General features: G+C 36.9%; 1 protein-coding gene across 2 annotated transcripts in view; it reads right to left on the reverse strand.

The window, feature by feature from the left end:
- The window catches only part of POU6F2 (POU class 6 homeobox 2), a 312,234-nt gene that overhangs the window by 20,533 nt on the left and 268,870 nt on the right, over window positions 1–22,831 (reverse strand). For both annotated transcript variants that reach the window (XM_053969855.1, XM_053969865.1), the window contains exon 7: window positions 3,217–3,423. In XM_053969855.1, the coding sequence (XP_053825830.1) occupies window positions 3,217–3,423 (207 nt within the window). The remainder of the gene's footprint in view (window positions 1–3,216; window positions 3,424–22,831) is intronic.

Here is a 22,831-nt window from a genome sequence, read left to right on the forward strand (position 1 = left end):
AAAACTTCCACCCTTGAAGAGTGTGGAAATGGCTAAGCAAAAATTATTAAAGGCAAAACCCCCCTTCTTTATGAACAGAGATAAGAAGGGTACTGAATAAAACAGGAGTACAAACAACTGCCTGCTTTAGAAAGGCATTGCAATTTCTAGGAGAATTCTTGGTGCTCCTTAGATTAGCAAAATGTTGGAAAATAGTAAAATATCTGAAGTTTTACCTACTTGGTGTAATTTGAAGAGGAACAATACCTACTGTGGGTAGTTTAAAGAACATAAATCAAAACCATCTATTTATACTTAAATACAGGAAGAACAGGACTACATCAGACTTGCCTGTGTATATTGAAAAGCAACCTATTTACAGTGCGGAAAAAGAAAGACTGTTTTACACTGCATGTAAGTATTCTATGAACTCATTTCCATTAAGAGACATTGAGGTTTTAGTCTGTCAAGTCTGAAGAAGTTGTATGAATAAATAACACATATAGTCTACCTAAGTAAAGCTGACTAACAACAATATCTGAGGCATTTAAGTCTTCAGTCATCAAGGAAAAAGTAAGCACTAGCATGCATTACTTAGGAACTAGAACAGTTTACAAAGGTTAAATTATTGTGACTCAGCTAACAAGCAGCTCTTTTTCTCCTTCAGTACTTAAGTTTCCAAGGAAGTGACAAGTTGAAAGCTAAACTAGGATTATCTGTAACTGGAACATTTTTACTACATTATTTATTTCCTGCATTTATTTCTTCAAGACATGCTAAAAACTTTACCCAAACTTGTCTTGTAATCTTTCCTCCTGCTGAAGCTTCTTTCATCAAGTTAGAAGACACCAAATACTGTGTGACACCATTTTCATAAACATTTTGAATTCCTGCTGAGCCCTCTAATTTGAAGCACTCATTCAGTTCTTTTGAAAATGATATTTTAAACCTTATGACTTAATATGCTATCATTAGCCAAATGCTACAGTTAGTCTGTCTCTACTCAGGCAAAAAAAAATAAACCCAGGATCTCCTTAAACTTCGAGCAAATCTATTCACTTTCCAAATGATACAACAATTTGTATAGTACTAGCTCAATTGTTTTTCACCGTCCATCAGCATTATTCCTATAAGGAATCTAGCTCTCATGCATCTTTTGTGCTCCCACTGAAATTCATTACAAAATTTTCTCTGACTTCTTTCAGTAAAACCAGAAGAGCCAGTAGAGGGAGCACAAACACATAGAAATAATTTTCTGTAGTTCCTATAAAAACGATAACCTGTACTATTTTTTCATATACTATTTGCACTACATTTTTTTCACTGTCTTGATTAAACTTCAAGAAAGGCTGGTTCAAGGTAAGGAGACTGTGTGTTTGGTGGCCCTTCTTGCAACGCCTGGGACCTCAGAACTCCATGTAAGAAAGAGGCAGAGGCTGAACCCTGTGAAAATAGTATTGGCAAAATAATGTTTTTTTACCTCCATAGCACTGCTGGGCAGACCAGCTTAATGGGGAGCATCTTTGGCTCTTGGGCATAATCTGTTCTCTGCAGGCTGATATTTTTGCCAGCTGATCCCTGCACATGAGCACACAAGTTGGGTGAACAAGTACAGTACAGCATGATGTGGCTAAACAGTGCTCTCTACTTTGCACTCCTGCTTATTCAGCAAGCTTCAGCTTTCAGAATTCATCCCTTTATGTGAGCCCAGTGCCACGAGCTGTGTAGAAAATGTTACACCTCTGTACCCTCTCTGCCCACTGACGCTACTGGCAGACATTGCCTGGAAGGAGTTACTTTGCTGCAGGACTCAGAAAGTGAGTTGCTCTTCATGTGAGAATGTCTCGGGCAATAATACAGGTCCTTTATCCTCCAATTTACTTCTAAATTTCATGAGTTTCAAATAGGATCTCTCAGGATTGCTATGATTTTTGAGTGATTCCCCCATAATGGAGGAAAAGATCTAATCCCTTCAGGGGACTGGCTCAAAAAACAAACAAAAAAAAAACCACATCCCACACACCCCCAGGAAACCAAATGTGAATTGCTGAGTTTCATATTTCATTGTCAGGCTTTCCTGTGGTGGAGAACATGGAGCCTGCCCTCAGATCCATTCAGCTTTGTTTGAAACTGTGTATATACAACCATTGCAAAAGCATTTGCCAGTAGGGCAAGTACGTTCCCATTAAAGAAAATAGAGTTAGATAAATGATAAGTGCTTTGAAAAATGTCCATCTTATATACTATAAAGGATAGGATGGGGAAAAAGCAGGTAACCAATGGAATGTGAAACGTTTTCATAACAAACAAAAAAGTGACATTAGAGATTCATTGGTTCTCTACTTCTAAATTTGAAAAAAAAATCATCAGTTTGGAATTCAGGTGGCCTGGGATACTCAGCAGCATACAAGAAGCTGCTCCCTGTGCCTGAAGGTATCAGCAGGAATGGCAAACAAGTACTACCAGCAGTAGGAATGCTAAGCTGAATATTTAAGTGAGGGACATTTTCTAAGTACTTATTTGATAATCACATTTGATATGTTTTCTGTCCTCAATTTCCCCTCTTTCAGAGATAAAAGGTAGGACTACAACTCCTTGCTCTACAGATTTAGGCAAAACTAATAGATTTGACTCTAGAGTGCTATAAGAAGAGCTACAGAAGTAGTTTTGGACCTCAGTGTGGTCACTGGATCCATCCTTAAGTCTGTCAACTACCTGCAACCTTACACTGAGTAATAATTTCTACAGAATACTTTCTGCCTGTGCTACTATACATAATCATATCTGATTTTCCAGTGAGGAAATCTAATAAGATTTTATGTTTTCCCTTGTTTTCCCTGCATGTTCCAAATAATTTCAAGCCCCAGCCTACTAGGTGACCACTAACTAAGGAACTGAACTTTATAGGCCAGATGGGCCAGGTGGATCTCCTCTGGCTCATATTCCTATTGCATTTTCATTGCAGAAAACATCTCAATTGATCCTATACTGACCTTGAAAATAAATGAAAAAGAATAAATGGATAATCCTTGAATGTGTAAATAAATTATATAATATGACATTATTAATTACTACATATATAGTATGCAGTAATACACTATGCAGGATAGAATTATTTTTTGTTATTAAAAATGGTAAATAAGTGGGGGTTTTTAGAGAGGCCATGAGAGTGTCTATGAGGAGCAGAAAATTTCTGTGTGTCTGTTTTGATAATCATTCAGGCTACAGACAATTTACCTGCTGGCCTGGTTTGAGCGGCGATAGTGTTATTCCCTGGGTATTGATCACTGGGAGTATCTGGTTGCCGATGACAGTGGCGATGATCTGACCCTGGGCATTGGTCAATAACTGTGGAGTTATCGGCTGCACCTGAAGTCCCTGAGCTCCACCTGCCGCCTGGCTGGACGGGACTGGATTAGGCATCAGTGGGATTGTTCCAATAATCTGGAAGAAACAACACAGGGAGAATGCATGCATGCCACATATACTTGCCACACGTAATTCCTTATATTCTGCACGTTGAATCAAACTTAGGTGATAAAAGCACAGTGAGACTGCTAAGACAGGCTGAGGATGGGAAACAGTCATTCCTTCACTGGTGTGATGAGGACTTTCCAATTCATTTGTCACATCATATATCACCTGTACATTTTACCACTGTCTACTGTCACCTGCACCAAATCTGCTGTGGCTTAAGGGTGTCTGAAACAAATGCTGGGCCACACTCCAGACCCTGGATCACGGTTTGTTTCCACTATTCATTTTAATACTGACTGAGACAGATAAAAGCATCAGTCTTTTTGTCTTGCTTGCTACATCATCCATATAATGTTAATAATGGGGCTTATGTAATTTTACTGGATTTTCTGATACCAGGTTGTCTAGATGACCACCTATTACTCCCATGTGATCTCAGGAAGATAGAAAAGGATACTGGTACCTCTTACCTCTCATGGCATGCCTTATTAAGATACGTTCATAAAAATGCAGCTGGTTTTGGATGACAGCTATAAAGTACAACACAACAGGAGGGCTGATGTTGGATAAAATATATAAGCTAACATTTCTGGGGCAAGTAGTTGCAGAAAGAGACACTTGTGACATCTCAGACTTGAGAATACAGTGATTTCCTAAAATGTGAATGTGCCTGTAAAACTAATATTAGGATGAGATGTCAAACAGATGTTGTAAGAAAGCTTGTCAGTCAATAAGCTGCTAGGCTGGAAAAAGCTATGCTGTTGCAAGATTCTTTTTACAGGTATTAGAGAATTTGAGATAAACTTCTGATGAAACTTGGGCCTAAACCCAAACTTTTTCTTTTTTTTCAAACAGCAACATACGAATCTGGAGCCATAGAATTGTTGCAACAGGAAAAATAAAAATAGCATAGCACATCTCTATTTCCTTCACCTTCTCCTCTCTCTTTATCATAGCCTCTCTGAAAACATCTACTTCATCATAAAACTCCCAGTTTGCCCTTTCCAGAAACCTTGCTTCTTCCTCTTTATCCTCACGTTCACCACACTGCGTTGTCCATTTTGAGTCCCACTAGTATGATCCCATTTTTTTCCTCAGTGGAGATAGAAATATTGTAGTTTTCCACAGTCTGCTGCTGGTTCTCATTCAGTTTGGGAGCTTAGTCATCTTTTTCGATCTCTTTGTTTCTGACAAATTTTATAGAAATTAATTAGCTGATTCAAGCCATTAAGTAGGTATGGAGAGCTGAATGGACAGAAAGAGAAGGAGATGTATACATAGCACTAGACACAGAGTAGTTTCCTCATGCAAATAGGCTGAAGTATTCCCAGTGAAACTCAAAAGCAAGTTTGTTTCCCAAACAAATATATAAAACAAAACATATAACATTCCTATTGATTTCAACAATTAATTTATATTATATCAATTGAACCCATCCAATACAGTGTAAAATTAGGTCTAAAATAACTAGTGAAAACATCAGTTAGCTTTCTGGGCAGACCACTAAGTTGCTTTATGTGAGTGCAAAAGTAGAACACCACTGAGTTTCTTGCTGTGGATATAAAATTAATACAGGTGTGAAATACATGGTGAAGACTAACAGAGATATGTGAAGATCTCTGCCTACTGAAACCACCAGAGGTCACATACAACAACCCCAAAAAAATCCATTCTCAAAAAAGCACCATGCAAAGATATCCAAGTAATTCAGGCATAGCAGGAGGGGCAGGTGGCTCGCACCACCCTCTTCCATTACTAGGCTAAGATATGACTCCATTGAGTGACAGGGTCCTAATGAGTGACTGCTCTTTCAGCAGTCACACCCAGTGATGTTCCTCCTAGGTGGGCTCAATCATGAAGTACCGGGTGACATCCTACACTGACTCCTGGAGCAAGAAGAGTGCACTGTTGCCTATGGCAGCTCAGGTAACAAGCAGTAGGTGCTGAAGTTGTCATCAATTTAACAAACTTGCCCAGTTAGAAGGCCTTAGCATGGGAAGACCAGAGAACCATAAAGTAAAGCAAGACAGCTCTCCTGTGGGAGAACCTGATAAAATGGCAAACCCAGCTACTAAGCTGTATTGTAAGAGCTGCATATATCAAGACAGTTCAAAAGACTGTAAAGATACAATTTAAGTTCTTAATGCATTGCTAAATGGTAGAACAGATCAATAAAGAGTATTACCCCCATTTTATGGAGCATGAAAGTGAAGCATGGTGAAGTATATTCAGAGTTAGCCTTCTAAGTTGAAATTTCCTGAGAGTTTATCTTTTCAGATCACAATGCTTTTATTATTATTTTATTTTATTTTATTTTATTTTATTTTATTTTATTTTGTTTTATTTTATTTTATTTTGTTTTGTTTTGTTTTATTTTATTTTATTTTATTTTTTCCCTAGCTGAATGGCAACTGCTTTCCTGTTCATGTGAGAAGATGGCTATTCACTGAGGAGAGAGGCATTTATTTACATCACTATCAGATTTCAAATTGTTTTCTAAAATCAGACTTTCAGCATGAATGAAATACAACTGCAATGCAGTGTAACACATAAATATCTCCCAGTTTTTGTGACCTAACATATTTATGGGTAACAAATATATTTTTTCACTTTTAATATGATCTCACCAAACACAAGAAATAATCCTTCTTAATTTTTATCTGCGGAGACATATGAAAGGCCTCCCCTTCCTTTGCCATGTCTGTAAAGGATACAACCTTGGACTGTCATTACTCCAATGTAACTTTAACTATCAAGGTCCTAATCCCAGCAAAGCAAAAAATGCTGTATTGGTGTTATCAGTAATAGAAATGTTTGCATTCACATTTAAAATGCATTTCTTGGACTACAGTTGGACATTCCACAGAATGACAATGCTGAAGTGGACAGTTTGTAAGGTCAGAAGCAGAAGGCTATCTATATGTATTAATGTGTGTCACACACCATATTGTACATGGCGTGCTGTACATGTACACAGACAGAAATGGAGCAGGAAAAACACAGATGGAAGAAGTGTTTCAGAAGGGCAAATGAGCAAATGCCCTCAGGGGTGTTACTGTAGGACCCAAGGGTAAATCTTACTTGGAAACAGAAATTTACTGAGGTTTCAGAAGATTTTATTTCCTTTTTTTACCAAAGTAAATTTTTGTCTGGTTAAGAAAAAGATATCCACTTGTCTCTACTTAAACAACAGGGTTATTCATTATTGTATGCAGCTTTGAGATGGCTAAAATTGGCTTCAGGTTTCCTCTTTCAAGTTCCCCCTTGTCCAAGTACCCACTCCTAAATATCCTAATTGCTCACTGATTCACACATAAGGAGTACTACAACTGGATCATTTCCTTAAACTTTGTATGACTGATGTGATGACGAACCACACAATCCTTCTTCCCTCTAATTTTGGTATGAAATTTCACCCTGAACCTTGCTAATCTGTCCTCTTAAATTATTGTACAAGTTGAAGACAATTTATGGTTTTGATACATTTGAATTTTGTCAAGAAATAAAACAAGGCCATGCCACAGGCTTGAGGCACTGGCATGCCACAGTACAGACTATTTAATTGCCAGTGATTTCCCTTGACGGAGGGCATTGCTCCTTTCTAGAAAATGCTGCTGATTATATTCAAAGACGGTTCAGGAATAGCATGTGATAGGGACTGATCCTAAAAGATACTTACAGAGTCACACAGAATGTTTTGAGTTGGAAAGGGCCTTTTAAAGACCATCTAGTTTAATTCCCAGCCATGGGCAGTGATGTATTTCACTAGACCACATTGCTTAAAGCCCCATCCAACACTTTCACAGTGAGAATACATTCCACAACACTATGTCTTCTCTGAGACAAAGCAGAATAGGCTTCTTACTCTGTCAATGCTTGGACTCAAATTCATAAACAATCCTGCTTGTCAAAAATGTTCTTGAAGAAAAAAACCCCACATCCTTAAAAGTTCCTATGCTACAAAAGTATCATTTTAAAAGTTTGGAGAGTTTTTTGTGTGTCTTTTACTAATCCTTTTAAACATCATACAACTGAAAGCAAGCAGTGTTCACAAAGGAGCTGCAAAACAGCTGTCATATGCAAAACAGCAATCAGATAGTTTTGAAAGCCCAAGGGTTAATTCAAGGGATCCCCTTGTCAATACTTCTCTAAGGGAGTCAGGCACAGTAATCTGCATAGCACTGTTGATTAAAATAAATTACACCAGGTTGTATCTTTGTGAGGTACAGGTTCCTCATATAGGTACAAAATGCAGTGCAGGTGGAAACTACCAAGATATTTAATGCAAATTCAGACTTCAACTTTTTTTATAGAGACAGGGTTTTCATCCTCCTCTACTAATCACAAAGACTGCAATTCTGGCTCTCTTCAAGTGACAAAGTGTTGCCAGAATCCTTGGTGGAGTCAGATTATCACTTCAAGTATTCGGTATGTTTCTTTCCTTTTTGTTCATGGATTAATGGATACATCAGTTGTATCAAACTGCTTAGAGAACAGTTTTTTTCAGAAATTATTATTTTTCTGCTTCCCAATATTAGCTAAATTTTAAGAGTCAGTTGTTTGTTTCTAATTTTAAAAGAAATCTGGGGTGATTTTTAACAGCACCTGAATATTTTCTACTGATTAATCTATTAGTATGATTTTAGCACCCTAGGATTTCAATATATCTGACATCGGATCTCTCAGATCTTACAACTTGAACCTACCATTGTCAAGATGACTTCTGCAATAAAATTGTAGGGCTTGGCTTGCACATGAAATTAATTTGTCAACCTGCACCTTTATACCAGGTGTGGGCCTACTGGTCTTTGCCTACATAGTCCTGCAAACTGCAATGAAAGAATAGCACACAACTAAAGTGAAGGTAAAATCCCAAGTAATGGAGCTGACAATGGAGGGGAAAAATCCCAAATCCTCAGTATATCAATAATGTCTGTAAATATTACGCCCAATGGCAGGGTAATGTCCTAACACTGATTAACTGAAGTTTAGTCAGTATTGTACCTTTAAACAGATTTCAGACTTGCTCAGTAAAAGTTTCTTCGTAAAAATGAAATAGAAACATATGATTTCTTAAAAATCTGATCCTTTGAACAAGCAATTCCTAAGAAAGAATAACATTTAAAATGTCCATTCTTATCCTTCCTTCATATTTAATTGACTTTGTAGTTTACTTTGTTGTAACACACAGGTGGAAACCGTGGACAGAAGCTGGGTGATTGCTCATAACTTCTGGGGATAAATGTCTAATTGCAGCACTGCAGATACAAAACCAGATTTTGCATAACTCTGTGACAGACTAATAGATGATTTCCCAGTAGTGAGTCTTTCCATGTGGCTACTAATAAACCCACTGTGTCTTGACATTTGGTGAAGTTACCATGATACTCTAAAATTAAGCATGCAACTTTTTTTTAATTAACTTCTCATTTTTCTCTCATCAGAAACAGGGATGGTGCCCTGCTTCATTGTTTTCCCAGCACCAAAGGAATACTACAAACTGTAGCCAAATGCGTGATTCAACAGCTGCCTTTGTTTCTGCTCTGAAGTGTAAGCAAAATCAAAGACCAACTACACTAGTTTGTTTCTGCTGTGAACCAGGGCTTACATAAAGCAAATGTTGACATTTCATCTAAAAAATGTCTTCAACTATAAAAAGGAAATATTAAGTATTTTAGGTAGTATCATCAAAATAAATATCTCTTCAATTTGATCAATGTTACAACTCTTTAAATACTGCAAGTTAATTATTCAGTTTTGAACAGCGGAAGAACAACATAAAAATAAAACAGAAAAACAAGAAAAAAGTGGAAGAAGCAACAGAAAAATTGTTCAGCAAAATGAGACAAACCACCATATACACATAGACATGAGGGTGTTGGTGAATGAGACTTGGCAACATGTTTTTGCAGCCCCGAAGGCCAACTGCATCCTGAACTGTATCAGAAGATTTCCGGGGAAGTGTATGTCTCCCTCTACTCTGCCCTCATCAAGCCCACATGAAGTGCTGCCTCCAGCTCTGTAGTCTTCAGCACAAGAAAGACAGGGACCTCGCACGTCCAGAGGAAGCCAAAAAGATGATCAGAGGGCTGGAGCATCTCTCCTATGAAGACAGGCTGAAAGAGTTGAGGCTGTTCAGTCTGGAGAAGAGATTGCTCTGGGGAAGAATTTACAGTAGCCTCCCAGTATATAAAGGGGGCCTAAACACTGGATAGGGACTATTTTACAAGAGCATGTAGGACAAGCGATCCATGATAGGACAAGAGGTAATGGCTTCAAACTAGGGAGGGGAGGTTTAGATAAGATGTTAGGAAGAAATTTTTACTATGAGGGTGGTGAGAACAAGTCACCCAGGGAAGCTGTGGATGCCCCATCCCAGGAAGTGTTCAAGGCTGGGCTGGATGGGGCTTTGAGAAACCTGGTCTAGTGAGAGTAGTCTCTGCCCATGGCAGGGGGGTGGAACTAGATGGTCTTAAATGTCTCCTCCAAGCCAGATAATTCTATGATTCTATGATTTTGTACAGTTTTGCAAACTTTACTCAGAAGCTGCATCTGTTCAGAGATATGTTGCATGGTCACTTTATAAGCATGAGTTATTTAAGGAGACAATCTAAGGAGGAAATGACTGAGGACAAGATATACTGATGTGAATCTGCACAGGATTCTTTAGCCTATGTGCAGCTGCCTCTTTCTTAATCACATACATGTACATCTATATATATACAGTATCTATATAAATTATAAACACATATACACAGATATTTTTAAAAATACATATCACTTATTTTCTACCAAAATCAATAACCCCAGCTATTTATATGCACTATACCGCATACATGTAATCTACTCCCAGTCTACACACTGAAAAACTGGAATCATGAATACAAGGAATACAATTTGCAGACTTCTTTTGAAAGTAATGCTATTCCACCTTATTATTTGGACTAATGACAATATCATTCATGAACCTCATACAGGATGAAACTAAGGCTGCCTGTGTCTTTCAAATTAGAAGTGGTACTAATTCATGCAAAGCTTGCAAATTTTCTTTGCTGAACTGTATGTCCTAATGACAAGTCAAAAAGATGGCACAACAAAATGTTACTTTGAGAAAAAGCATCAAATAGTGATACTGGAAACAGGCACCTATGAAACTGTACTCCTGTGTCACCATTTTATGTAAGGAATTGTAATTTTCAGGTTAAGTATTGTTCTTATATCATTCAACATATTGGATAGGTTATTGCTTGTAAGCATCATAATGGAACATTGAGTACAACATTCTGCCTGATTTTCTCAGTGTTTTCTTTTTTTAGAAAATAGTGTTTAATGTATATTAACATCAAACTACACATGAATTTTTTTGTCATCACTGTAGGAATTATGTGGAGAAATTTTTCATAAGCAAATACTATTACATTCTGGTAGTAGGAGCATGTGTACTGTCATAAAAAAGAATGTTTTTTATCAAACATTCTGGATAACACAACATTTTCTCATCAGAAAAATCTAAATATATGTAATTATCAAATTGAAGACTAAAAATTATGTTGAGTGTCCGCTGAATTGTTCCTTTTAAGCAATCTGCTTATCAGATTTAACTTCCTTTTAAAAACAAGAATTAAATCAGGCATCACGACCCTTAGAGGTCATAGTTCTCTGAGTTGAGCAAAGCAGCTGTTGATTTTAATTAGATTTGCAGGTCCTAGGTATTTCTGAAAATCAGCTAGTGAGATTCTTATGAAAATACTTATTATTCAAAATTATTTGATGGATGTCTTGTATAAAATATTTTAGCAATATTTTTGTTTGTTATGACAACAGATCCACGATATGTTATGACAGGACAGCCAATACAATCATATTTGTTATGAAGAAACAGCCAGAATTTCTAATAATATTTGATGATCACTAAAAGAATTTACAACTAACTGTTTTTTAGCATTTTACTGCTTGTTTCCCAAGCCACAAACAGCTTTTCTGATTGCTGTGCAGATCCTTTTAGGGTATGTACAAGCAAACACATTTCTGTATATGTGGTTTTGGGTTTTTTTTGGTAAATCCTTTTGATAACCAAAAGTAATAGTATTAATTTTTTCAGGAATTAAATACATAGCAACTGAGCCAGAAATGTGAATTTCTAGAATTAATTACAATGAAAATATTTTCATAAATATTAATTCATCCCTACTTTCTTTTCATGTCAGCTGTGATTTTCATAGTCACCTACAAAAGTATCTCTGTTGTTTGGCTTCTCTGAAGACTTCAATATCAACTAAGTATCAAACATCTCAGAGACAAGAAATCCCTGCTCTGAAATAAAATTTCTCAACCTTTTCAAGCTTTGTATTTGGGCTGCAGCTGCTAACCCAAACACCAGTTTGTATCTTTAGATTACAAACTGGATTTAGATTCCTTTAGAACAAGAATTGTCTCTTTTGAGCAATAACATTATTTCCTACTAGTTCTCTCTTAGAGCATAAAAGAGTGAACTTGCTTCAAGCCACATCAGAATCTAACATACTGGACACACAGCACAAGAAAATGTAGGCATCCCTGCACTTTGTACTACGTGCCACACTGAGCCATTCAAGGACAGCTCGGGAAAAAAATTCCCATTTCTCAGCAAGACTAACTAGGCCCAGCACAATGTGTACCAATGTGATTAGCCTGCTTCCATGCTATGGTGACATTATCAGCTTGTTTGGACCTACCTTTGCTACTTGGTGCTGTATTGCACTGTACTGGCCTACTACAGAGATGCTATTGAGAGGTGAACAGCCAGAATGAGGCAGGGTTTAATAATTGCTCTATTATCCTGTGGTTTTTAATTAAGAGCTGCTATTGAGACATAGCCTTGCACAGATACGAACAAGATAACGTCTTCCACTGCCAAACAGTTCTCACTGAAATAGTGTGGGTTTAATTTTTCAAATTGTCATCTTACTCTTTTTTAAAAGGGATGTGGCACACTACTGGCAATGTTTGTGTCTGGATGAGCAGGACTGTTTCTGGTATTATACTTTTATTTCTTTCCCTTGATTGTTCGTTTAAACTTCTTTCGCATAGACAATTAAGAAGATGGCACTGAGTTCAGCAGGTAGTCACCACTATCACTGGTTTATCTTGTGATACCATTACTGAAAAATTATTTCACTAGAAGTATTATGGTCTTGCAAATGTATGCCAAATTTGGCTACCTCAAAGACTTAGATTTCTTTTTAATTTTCATTGATGAAATTTTCTGAAGAAACAAAAGTAAATTTTGGGAAACTTTGAAAACTTAATAATATTTCATTCTGTCCTTGACTTGTCTGTTTAGAATACCAATGGATGTTTTCTTAGGTACTCCATGAGAAACTGGATTGAAATCACTAACCATCAAATAATCTTCAGATGCAATCTTTAGGATCAGAGTTTTTTAATTAGATTATAGGTCAAAGCATTTCTAGACCATCAATATATTCTCAAATAAACCTCTCACAGCATCTGACTATCAGATTACTTACATTATACAGATTTCTGTCTGTAATTCTTAAAGGTGAAATTAATTGCACATGGTGATTCATTCAATTATTTCAGATTTAGCCAAAATTCATTACAAGAAGGTTAATATATATTGTAATCAATCAGTAGCAGTGATACTCAGCATTGTTGTTAGACAATCACATTTCTCCAAATACTGTTATAATCCTGAACTTGCTGCACAGATGCCATGACTGTGGATGATATGGTAGTTGTCTCTCAATCCATAATTTCAACATAGCACCTGTACAAGATGACATCTGTCTAAATACAAAGTCAGGCCCTACTTAGGTGATGTTTTCTACAGTTTTAGACTATCTAGATTTTACCTAAATAGCAGTGCGTGGCTACAGTGATGCAATCGTGATCCAGGAAGGCCACAACGGCGACAGGGAAAACACACAAGACAAGTCTCTATTGTTTAGCAGGGGAGTCAATTTTATTCCCTCCCACCACCCCCCCCCCCCCCCCCCCGTGCTGGGGGGAGCAGGGGGGCAGAGGCCCAGGAGCCTGAGGAGAGCCGAGAGCAGAGAGCAGAGAGGGAGCAGACCCAGGGCCATGGGGTTTTATCAGCTGTCCCATGGGAGGAGTCTTAAAATCAGATTACAGCCTCTTCAGAACGGGGAGGTTCTACAGCTAAATAAAATACAAAATACAAACTGTTTGTCTTTTTAATTAAGAGTTGTAACTTTTACTGTGATAGTGTATGAAAGCTCAGGACAAGGCTGAGATGAGTAACTGTGAAGTAGTACACAAATGTACCGCTGAAACAGTTTCCAGTTTTGCAGGACATGCATTTCTTCCACAAGTGACTTTTCTGCCTACTGAGAACAAGGCACAATGCTTAGCACAGCATGACTATGAGGGAACAAACCATCCTGGATTATCTTTCTACTATAGTGGATATCATTGTGGAAACCAATATTCTAACCTATAAAGTGGAATTTTGCTACAATGCACCACAATTTTGTGTGAGTTGAAGACAAGGAGAAAAAATTCATTTCACTGAAAGAAGGCTTCGATAGATTGCATGTAAATTCTTGAATGGAAAATGGTCACAACTCCAAGTTTCTAGATCTAAATGTCTAGGAATGAAAATCCTTCCTGAGATAAAATATAACTTCCTTTTGTCATGCATTCATCACAGAGTTGATTACTCTTTTTAGTACCAATGAAAATTTGCCAACCAAATACAAGCCAGGCCTTAGTCCTTCTTGCAAAATTTGTTCTGGCCTCTGGTTCAGCACACTGCTCTGCCAATCAGTTTACTTTTGAAAAGTTTGTTAAATTCCAGGTCTCCTTTCAATCATGTGTAATATGTTAGTATAAATGCTATTTACCTCTCTGACAGTATTCCTACAAGTTTTAAGTAATTTTTGTAAGGCTACCTAGGAGTTACAAAGACAAGATATCAAAAATGTAGGGTATTTTTATGTTGAAGATGAAAATACACTCATCTGGTTTCCTTGAAATGATTCTCAAATTTAGGGAAGACATAGCAAGAGACTGTGTTTATGAACCTGTGAGGAGAACATGCAGCTTAATTACCAGTTTCATTCAGGCCTGGTCCATAGGTCTGCTTAAGGAAGAGTTAAATAACTATGACTTTCTTATTAAAAGTAGCAGTGTGGCCCTGAGGTAATCCCATTTGCAGCACCTACATTGCTAGTCTGTGGAAGCAACACGTTCCTGATACAGACAGGCAAATTGAAATTTGTTTATGTATCTTTATATTAATTCAAACTAATTTATATTTCCCTTCTGCTGTCAGCCTGGTCCGTGGAAGGTAGATCACAGACAATTTTCTATTCTTGCATGTGTTCTCTGTAGCAGTCCTAAAAATATTTCCATTTCAACTGTGATCTGCAGGGCACCAAAGATGAGGGGCTTCTTTACTTTTTTGACTCTAGAGAAAGGGAATGGTAAGGACAGAACATCAGTTGTTTCCAGAATCCCTTCTCCATCTGTGTATTTGTCACATGTCTTATTCTTACATTTTCAGTTATTTTAGGCAGGCCATCGGTTTTTTTTGGTATGTTAGAATAAGACCTTAGCACAGTGTTCCAGTGTGATTATGTATGCCATTAATGATTATGGGGGTTCTGAAGGCAAAAAAATAATGACAATCCTATTTGTCATCAAAGAATTAAATTGTTATATTACATAATAGTCTCACATTTCCTTAGTTAAGATGACTGAAGACTGTGATGCACTCTATCAAGGCTTTCAAGTGGGATGCTACTGTTGTGCTTTCTGATAATTTTTATCGGATTACAAGTTCCTGAGAGAAGAACAATGGGGGTGCTATTTTAACTTCATCAGAACTGAAATGTTTCCTTTACATAAAGAAAATACATTAATGCAATTTTAAACATGGCACAAAATGTTGAAAATCATAGCCAAAAGCTGGCAAAAAAATTGCAGTGATAGTCTAGAGCTGACTCTTATGTTTACAATTTATTTTAAATATTTCCCTAGAGCTATTGTCTTCCACATTACTCTTGCAGCTGTGGCTAGCTGTCAGGGGTGTCAGTGGACCTCAATAACTTGCACTGAATAAAGAGATCCTTAGCAAGTTCAGAAGACATCATTCACAGTCACATCTACAGCCCTCCTGTAGGAACCTCAGCTGTTCCTCCATAGGATCATTCAGAGCTCTTACACAGCTCAGCTTTGCCAATTGACTCAAAGTCACAGAATCATACTAGTTGGAAAAGACCTTTGAGATCATCAAATCCAGCCATAAATCTAACACTGCCAAGTCCACCTCTGTCTTCTGATATGTAATGCCTTAATGTGGAAAAGATTGAAATTAAACAAGAAAGTTTCTCATGGAGTGATGTACTATACTCAGTGCTTTAAAGAACCAGAGAATCTAACCATAGATATGTTTAGCTTATGAAAGTGTAAGGATCATCAGATGGTGCTTCCTTCATTCAGGCTTTACCTTAATTTAAGAAGCTTCCCTGTTAACAATCCGAAGAAAAAGACATTAAATAGAATGAAAAGTGCTGGAATCTTCCAAGTGGAGAACAAAGTAGATGTGAACAAGAGAAAAAAACAACAGTAAAATGATACTTACTTTTAAACATTGTCAAAATGCATATTGTAGTTACAAATGTTCTTGTAATACATTTTTTTAAAAAAACCAACTCAGTCTCAGTAATATGAAACCTCCAAAAGAACTTCTCGTTTAATCTTGGAGCAATAGTGGAGAAGATTTCCTGGCATATGGGAATTACAGCAGAAGAATGAAGAGATGAGTGAAGAGAAAGTGCCATACTATAATTCCTATATGGAGCATTTTAATTGCAGGTAATCACAGATTTTTAAATTTACAAGTCAAGGAATTGTGCTCATTTCTGAGACAGAATTGAGTATATTAACTGCCCTTAAACAATATCAGTATTTGTGGGTCCCATCCAGCTCAGCATATTCTCTGATTCTGTGATGATAGTTGAGTTGGTGCATCTACTAGCTTCTCCTTCTTCCCGCATATCCCCTTCCCTGCCATCACCTCACAAAAAAACCAAACCAAACCAAAGCAGATCACAACAACAAAACAACAAAAAAACCAAAAAAACACCCCCCACCAAAAAAACCAAACACAACCAAACCAATCCCATCCTCCTCCCCAAACAAAACAAAAAAAAAACCCAAACCCAAAATCCATTTCTCAGATTCAAAAGAAAGTTTATCCAGGCTAAATGTGTGTAGCAGTCAGAGGCCCTGCAAGGCCTCCATGGTGGTCACTAGCCTAAGATAAGAAATGCAGAGTCTTGATGAGTGGAACAGAACTATCCCTCTTCCGCACATCAGACCCCTGTTATCTCTCTGCAAGGCTATAGGTCGTATTCTCCTTGACCTCAGCGATAGGACAAATCCTGATCCTTCAACAGCCTATATAAACCCATACCATTGACCAGTTCAGACGGAAGAGCTGTCACTGGAACCCTTTGCAGAAGCTGCCAATAAAGACATCTCCGCAGAACTCCACACAGCCTTCACCTCTCTCCTTCCCTGCGTCTGCTGAGGCATTTTGTGAGCACAGAGCTGAAATCACTCCATAAGTGCTCGTTAAAGTAGCCACTGGCTCGGAGCTAGCCGAGGGGCCCAGATAGGCTGTGCCTCATCAGCACTGTGCTATCTGGGACACCTATGGTGGCTGCTGCCCCGGGGGGCCAGACAGACCCCCGGGGACCACCAAGCCGTAATAAATGTGCACAAGATTTGTCAACCAGGCTGCTTCACTCAGAAATGAAAATGTAAAGATGTGTAAACAACAAATACCCTCAAAAAAGGAATTAGCATCTCAAAAAAAAAAAAAAAAAAAGTTATCAAATATGCATTTGTTTAACACAGTCAAGTTTTATGATTCAAACCTTATTAATATATATTTTATGAAGAGAATATCCATTGTGGTGGCAAAATTAAATGCATTTTGAAACTTGTATGTGACATTTATCTATCTTCTCTATCAGAAAAAAAGTTGTCATATTCATTCAGACATATATTACTTTTTCAATTTCCTGTCAGTAATGTTTTTTTAATGTTCTTTAGGGGGACACCACAGGATTTCTTATTTCTCACAACAAAGATGGTAATGCTTTAGAATTATGTTGATGAGTTTATAGCTAAAAAGGTTCCACCACCTTTTTTTTTTTAAGAGATAAACAGTTTGTTCTTATCCATGATAACCATGGTTTTTGGGTTGATGGTGTTTATTTTTTGCTTGTTTTCATTTTTTTTTTTTTTAAAGATACAGTCAGGTAGAGAGTGTTCTGGTCTTTTTTTCTTCTTTTAAAGAAGTTCATCATGCAAAACACAAACTTACAGTGCAATTTTATGATAATTCAGGTTCTACTCTGAGCCACAAGAGATAACAAAGAAAAAAATGCTCAAGTATTGAAACTCCTTATCACATATCTTCCCTTCCAAGGGGATGATTTTGATTGAAAGTTCATATAAACCCAGTGCTTTGAATAAAGTGTTGTGCAGCAGGCAAGACCAAAAGGTCATAGAGAAGAAACAGAAATCAATTAATGGAGTTAATTGACAAGAGGCTACAGCTGTCATGCAAAACAGTTGCTGGAGAGGCGGAAACTTCTTTCTCTGAGTTGCTATTAAAGTGACACTGTAGCAAAAAACTTATATTGTATCCCATAGGCTCAGTGCAAGTCCTTTGGAAAATGTTGAAGTGCAGTGGGTCAAGTCCTGGCTAGAAAGCACACTTGTTTCTTATGGGGTTTCTTTGGCAGTAATGACCCCATCCATAATATAGAATAAGGCACACTCTTTGATGGTAACAAATTAGGAGAATTCAATGAAAAACATTTAAGTTGCATTTCTAAACAAATTCAGAACATTTGAATTCAAGTTAGAAGATATGCCTCCCCTTCTAAACATACATAATATCTAGGAGTAAAACCAAGTATTTTGGCAAAACTGGCAATAATTATGATGGTGTAGCTTAGATTACTTTTTAGGACAGAAATTCTTACATGATAAGACTCTTTCAAGGTATTTGAAACATGTAATGGTTGGAGCTGCGCTGGAAATATATTCATGTTGGTCTATGCTCTGAAGATTTCGTGTATCCCTTTTCTGTACTAACCAAAACAGCAGCATAAATGGCCAGAGAAATGTAAAAAGAAATCTGTCAAAAGGAGAGACATCTTCCCTGCTTCTACAGATTCAAATGGTTTTTTTAAAACTAGGAGAACCTCAGAGATGCAAAGTCTTCATTTATGCTCAACTGATTTTTAAATAACATCATCCTGCAGATGGAATACTTGATCTTACTTAAAAGATACTCAACAGAAAGACCCTCCCCTTTACATTGAAAACTATTACTTAGTTGAAGTATCAGTAAAGTTAAGCATGCTTTAAATAATTCATATAGATACCATTACCTTGGTCTCTATTTATTTGGGAAACACAAAGAAGCAGGCAAGTAAAACAGGAACAACAAAAAAATAATTCCTCTAGAGTCATTTAAAAAATAAGGCAGGTCAGCCAGTACTAAGTTCTGCATGTCCATCCTCAGCTGCTCCCAGGATCTGAATTAAAACTACTGTGACTGCGATGGTGAGCTTAAGGATAACATTACCAAAAGGACTCAAGTATCTTTAAAAGAAACTACTGTGTGATATTGTAAGCATGGAATTGATGTAATGTTCGACACCTAGCATTAGAAATCCAGTTGCAGACTGTCATTCATGACATTCTATTCAGTGTAGGGAGTGAAAAATCCCTGCAAGATAATTCATTGATGCTTAAAATGCCTGCCTTAGATTGGTCCTATGTTTTATTTTTTGAGAGTGTCTATTTGTTTCAGTGATGACAGAAAACACTAAACAACTAGCTTTGATTGGATGCAGCCTAAGTTGCCTTTCATGTGGACAAAATTAGGGAAAAGGAATTCAAATCAGGAGTCTAATGAGACAGAGGACTCTGCTAATGAGTAAATTCTAAAATTGACCTACAGTCTCTAGGTCATTTGGAAAACAAGTTGCCTTTTTACTGACCATCTCAATCTCAGCTGTAGATAAAAGGAAGGTAAAATAATTTTTTTAAAAATCCCTAAAATTAAAATAAAATAATTGACATTTTTTCTGTGAGTGAGACTCAAGTTTTCTTCATTTTTTTCTTTTGTGAGTTACTATTAAAATAAGACAAGGCTTTAAGAAGACCTCACTGGTTAAAAAGATGTACAACACATGCACAAAATGAAATCTATTTTACCATCCTTGTCTATTACAAGTATAAACACAGAGATAGAGATGATTCACTTAAATTCCTTCAACTTGGCTGGTAATATCTTGACACATTTCACTGGGGAGGGTATAACTTATCCCACTCTTAAAAAGTAAGTTTAAAAAAAAAGACACAGCAATGACTGTGGACTGAAGATTTATTAGAAAGATTCCCTAACCATCTCTTGGAAGTAAAATTTCCATTCTGTGCAAACTCAGTGAGCAATTGCTTTCTTGACACGGTACTCATTTATCTCCCCTCACTCTGTGTTCTTTGAGGTCTTCTTTTGCATCATTTGTTTGGTAGTATGAGGCCGATTTAAACATTTTTACATTTGTGCTCTTGCCAGAGACCACAGTGATTTAGTGAATCAGGAATGTATCATTCATGTTTGTTCCCTCTTTTCACTGCATATGATTTTAAGGAGAAATAAAAGGCAAGGGTACAACTTGCCGCATTAAGTGCTCCTTAGGAGGGGCCCTTTCCATTGGTGGATCAGGCTATGAGAATTTGAGCTTGCCTTAGTAATATTTAACAGATGCATTTTTATTTGTATTCAGAAAAGAGGTCTTTTGTTGTAGTATATTTATTTGTGATATTTTTTGTCATCATACAGAGTGTAATACATTGTTGGTTAAGGGCTTCCATGTAAGCAAAGCTCTAAGTATCCATCATTGTATATACAGAAGCATGAACCTATCTGAACAGACAAATGCTTCTGTATATTACTAACAGTATTTTTAGGTCAGTAGTCTAATATTAATATTTCAAATAATTACCCTGAGAAGCTGGTAAAAAACATTACCAAGATTTGTTTTATACTCATTTGCAAGACCCCCCTTATACTCTTACAAAAGCATAGTTTGTGATTGCAATTTCAGAACATATTCAATCAGCTCTTAGACTTCATAGATGACCATCAGGGCTTCCTATGCTTTTTTGTATCTGGTGAACTGAGAATCAGATAGTCTCTTTGGACCTTTGTGAACAAAAAATTAAATTCAAAACCTTATTTTTTCTAAGCAGTCATTAAACATTTAATCTCAGTCTCTGGGCAGATTTTTGTCTTGGCTGTTGTGGCAAAAATTCTCAGATGTGGTATAGAAGAATGTGGTGCTTTTTTGCTAGTATCAATTACATATTAATCTTATTTAAAGCTGATGACATTATGATTTATCTAACCTCTCTGTGCATTGTTTCTTAAACTTTCTGCTTTAGCTACAGGAGTGTGTTTCAACAATGAACATAAACAACAACTATTTTCAAATTCATGTGTCTACTTGACATCAAAGATAGGTGGCTGTCTCGGACAGGTGTCCGTACCTGAACAATAGGTGTGACAGCTGGGACATTTTAGTGCATCAGAGAAATGAGACACATTCTCCTGGGTATAAATAGACTTATCAAGAGAGCAGCATATAGATTTAAACATACAGAGTGGTACATTTTAGTTGCTAATAATAATTTTAAGAGATGTAAATACAAAACCCATACAACAGTATCTGTACAATTAAAATTAAGAGATATATAGCGCAGATCCCAGAAGATGAAATTTAAATACCTAAAAAATAGAAGCCACCTTCCAGCACTTTGGAGGGGTCTGTGGAGGCGATGTTCATCAACATGACAGATGTCAGAAAACATGCAGACCTTGCTGTCCTGTGGGCGTATGTTGGGAAATATTTTCCCTGCAATTCTATTAACAAACCTCAATTTTCTTGAACTTCTAATTACTTCACTCTGATCTCTTGTGCAGAGCTATCAATAGTACCAGTCTACATAGTACCTGATAGTAGTGAAAGGGTAGAGTGTTAACATTCAGTATCTTTTAACACTCACTTTGCAGTCATTCAAGAGCACTTACATTTTTTTTGTGGGAAATCAAACCCCTAGAAAAATACAGGCCTAGTTTTATTCCTCATATATTAATATGGGGATTAAATTAATAGAATGCAGACAATTATGGCCTCTGTACAGTCATGATTACACACATCTAAAAGTACACTTGAGACAGATCTGAGCTAAAAAAGAGCAGCCCATCATCTTCCATGCCAAGAGGAGAAGTTTTAGTTTATTTTCATTTGTCACCAAAATAAAGAGTCAAATGACCCCAAAAGCAGAAGCATGACTCAAGAGGTAATTAAAATACTTACAATCTCATTTCCCTATGGGTACTTGTATCTCTTCTGAGGAGATGAGCACAAATTTCCAGGTAAGCATACATACATGTGTTCACATATGTGGGAAGCAATTCAGTTGAAAAGAATGTTGATATCTGCTCTATTTGAAATGTTTTAGGATTTTGTCAGAATATGGCAGTAAGACACAGAGGGAAGAACATTTTTCTGGATCAGCGATGGGATACTTAGAGTAGTATTGTGCCATGTCTGAAATGGGACTAAAGACCTATGTTTAACTAACTGAATCCCAGATACACAGTGAGACAAAGAAGTATTGTCAGGAAAATAAAATGGTAGAGGAAATAAAACAGAAACTAGAAAGCTGAATACCTTGGAGTGTCTGAGGATGTGTCTCCAGACACCTGTTTACCCATACTCTTGTTTCCACATGGGTTTATGCTTCCACTTATGGAAGAAACCAGAAGAGCAAAACCAGAACAAATGAGAACAAATAAAGGCTAATAAGAAGAATTGAGAAGGAAAGAAGAAGGAAATTTTAGCATGGCAAGTGGTGCTGATTCCCCTTTAAAGCTAGTACAGTGCATGAGTCTGATACCATGATTTTCTTTGAGTTTGTCTATATGTGCTATCAAATAAGACATAGCTAAATGAACAGCCCTCAAAGAAGGGAGTGGATTAGGCCTCTGGAGATGATGACTAACAAGTTAAACTTCTTTTCAGTTGGGCTGCAGTGACCTATTTATACAATTTCTTTCTTGCTAGCTAGCTAGCTTTTTTTAACATTGCAAGGTGTATACCTGGCCTCTCTCATCTCTCTCTAAACTGTCTCCCTGATGTCCTGATCACTCTCTGATCTATCTCTCTATCTGCTGGGTGAATGCTAATATGACATATCCAACCTCTAAAACAAACCATTTACTTTGAAACTTGGCTATGTCAGAGCATTTGATGCA

This window comes from Vidua macroura, chromosome 1, assembly GCF_024509145.1.
Source record: "Vidua macroura isolate BioBank_ID:100142 chromosome 1, ASM2450914v1, whole genome shotgun sequence".
NCBI classification, from domain to species: Eukaryota; Metazoa; Chordata; class Aves; order Passeriformes; family Viduidae; genus Vidua; species Vidua macroura.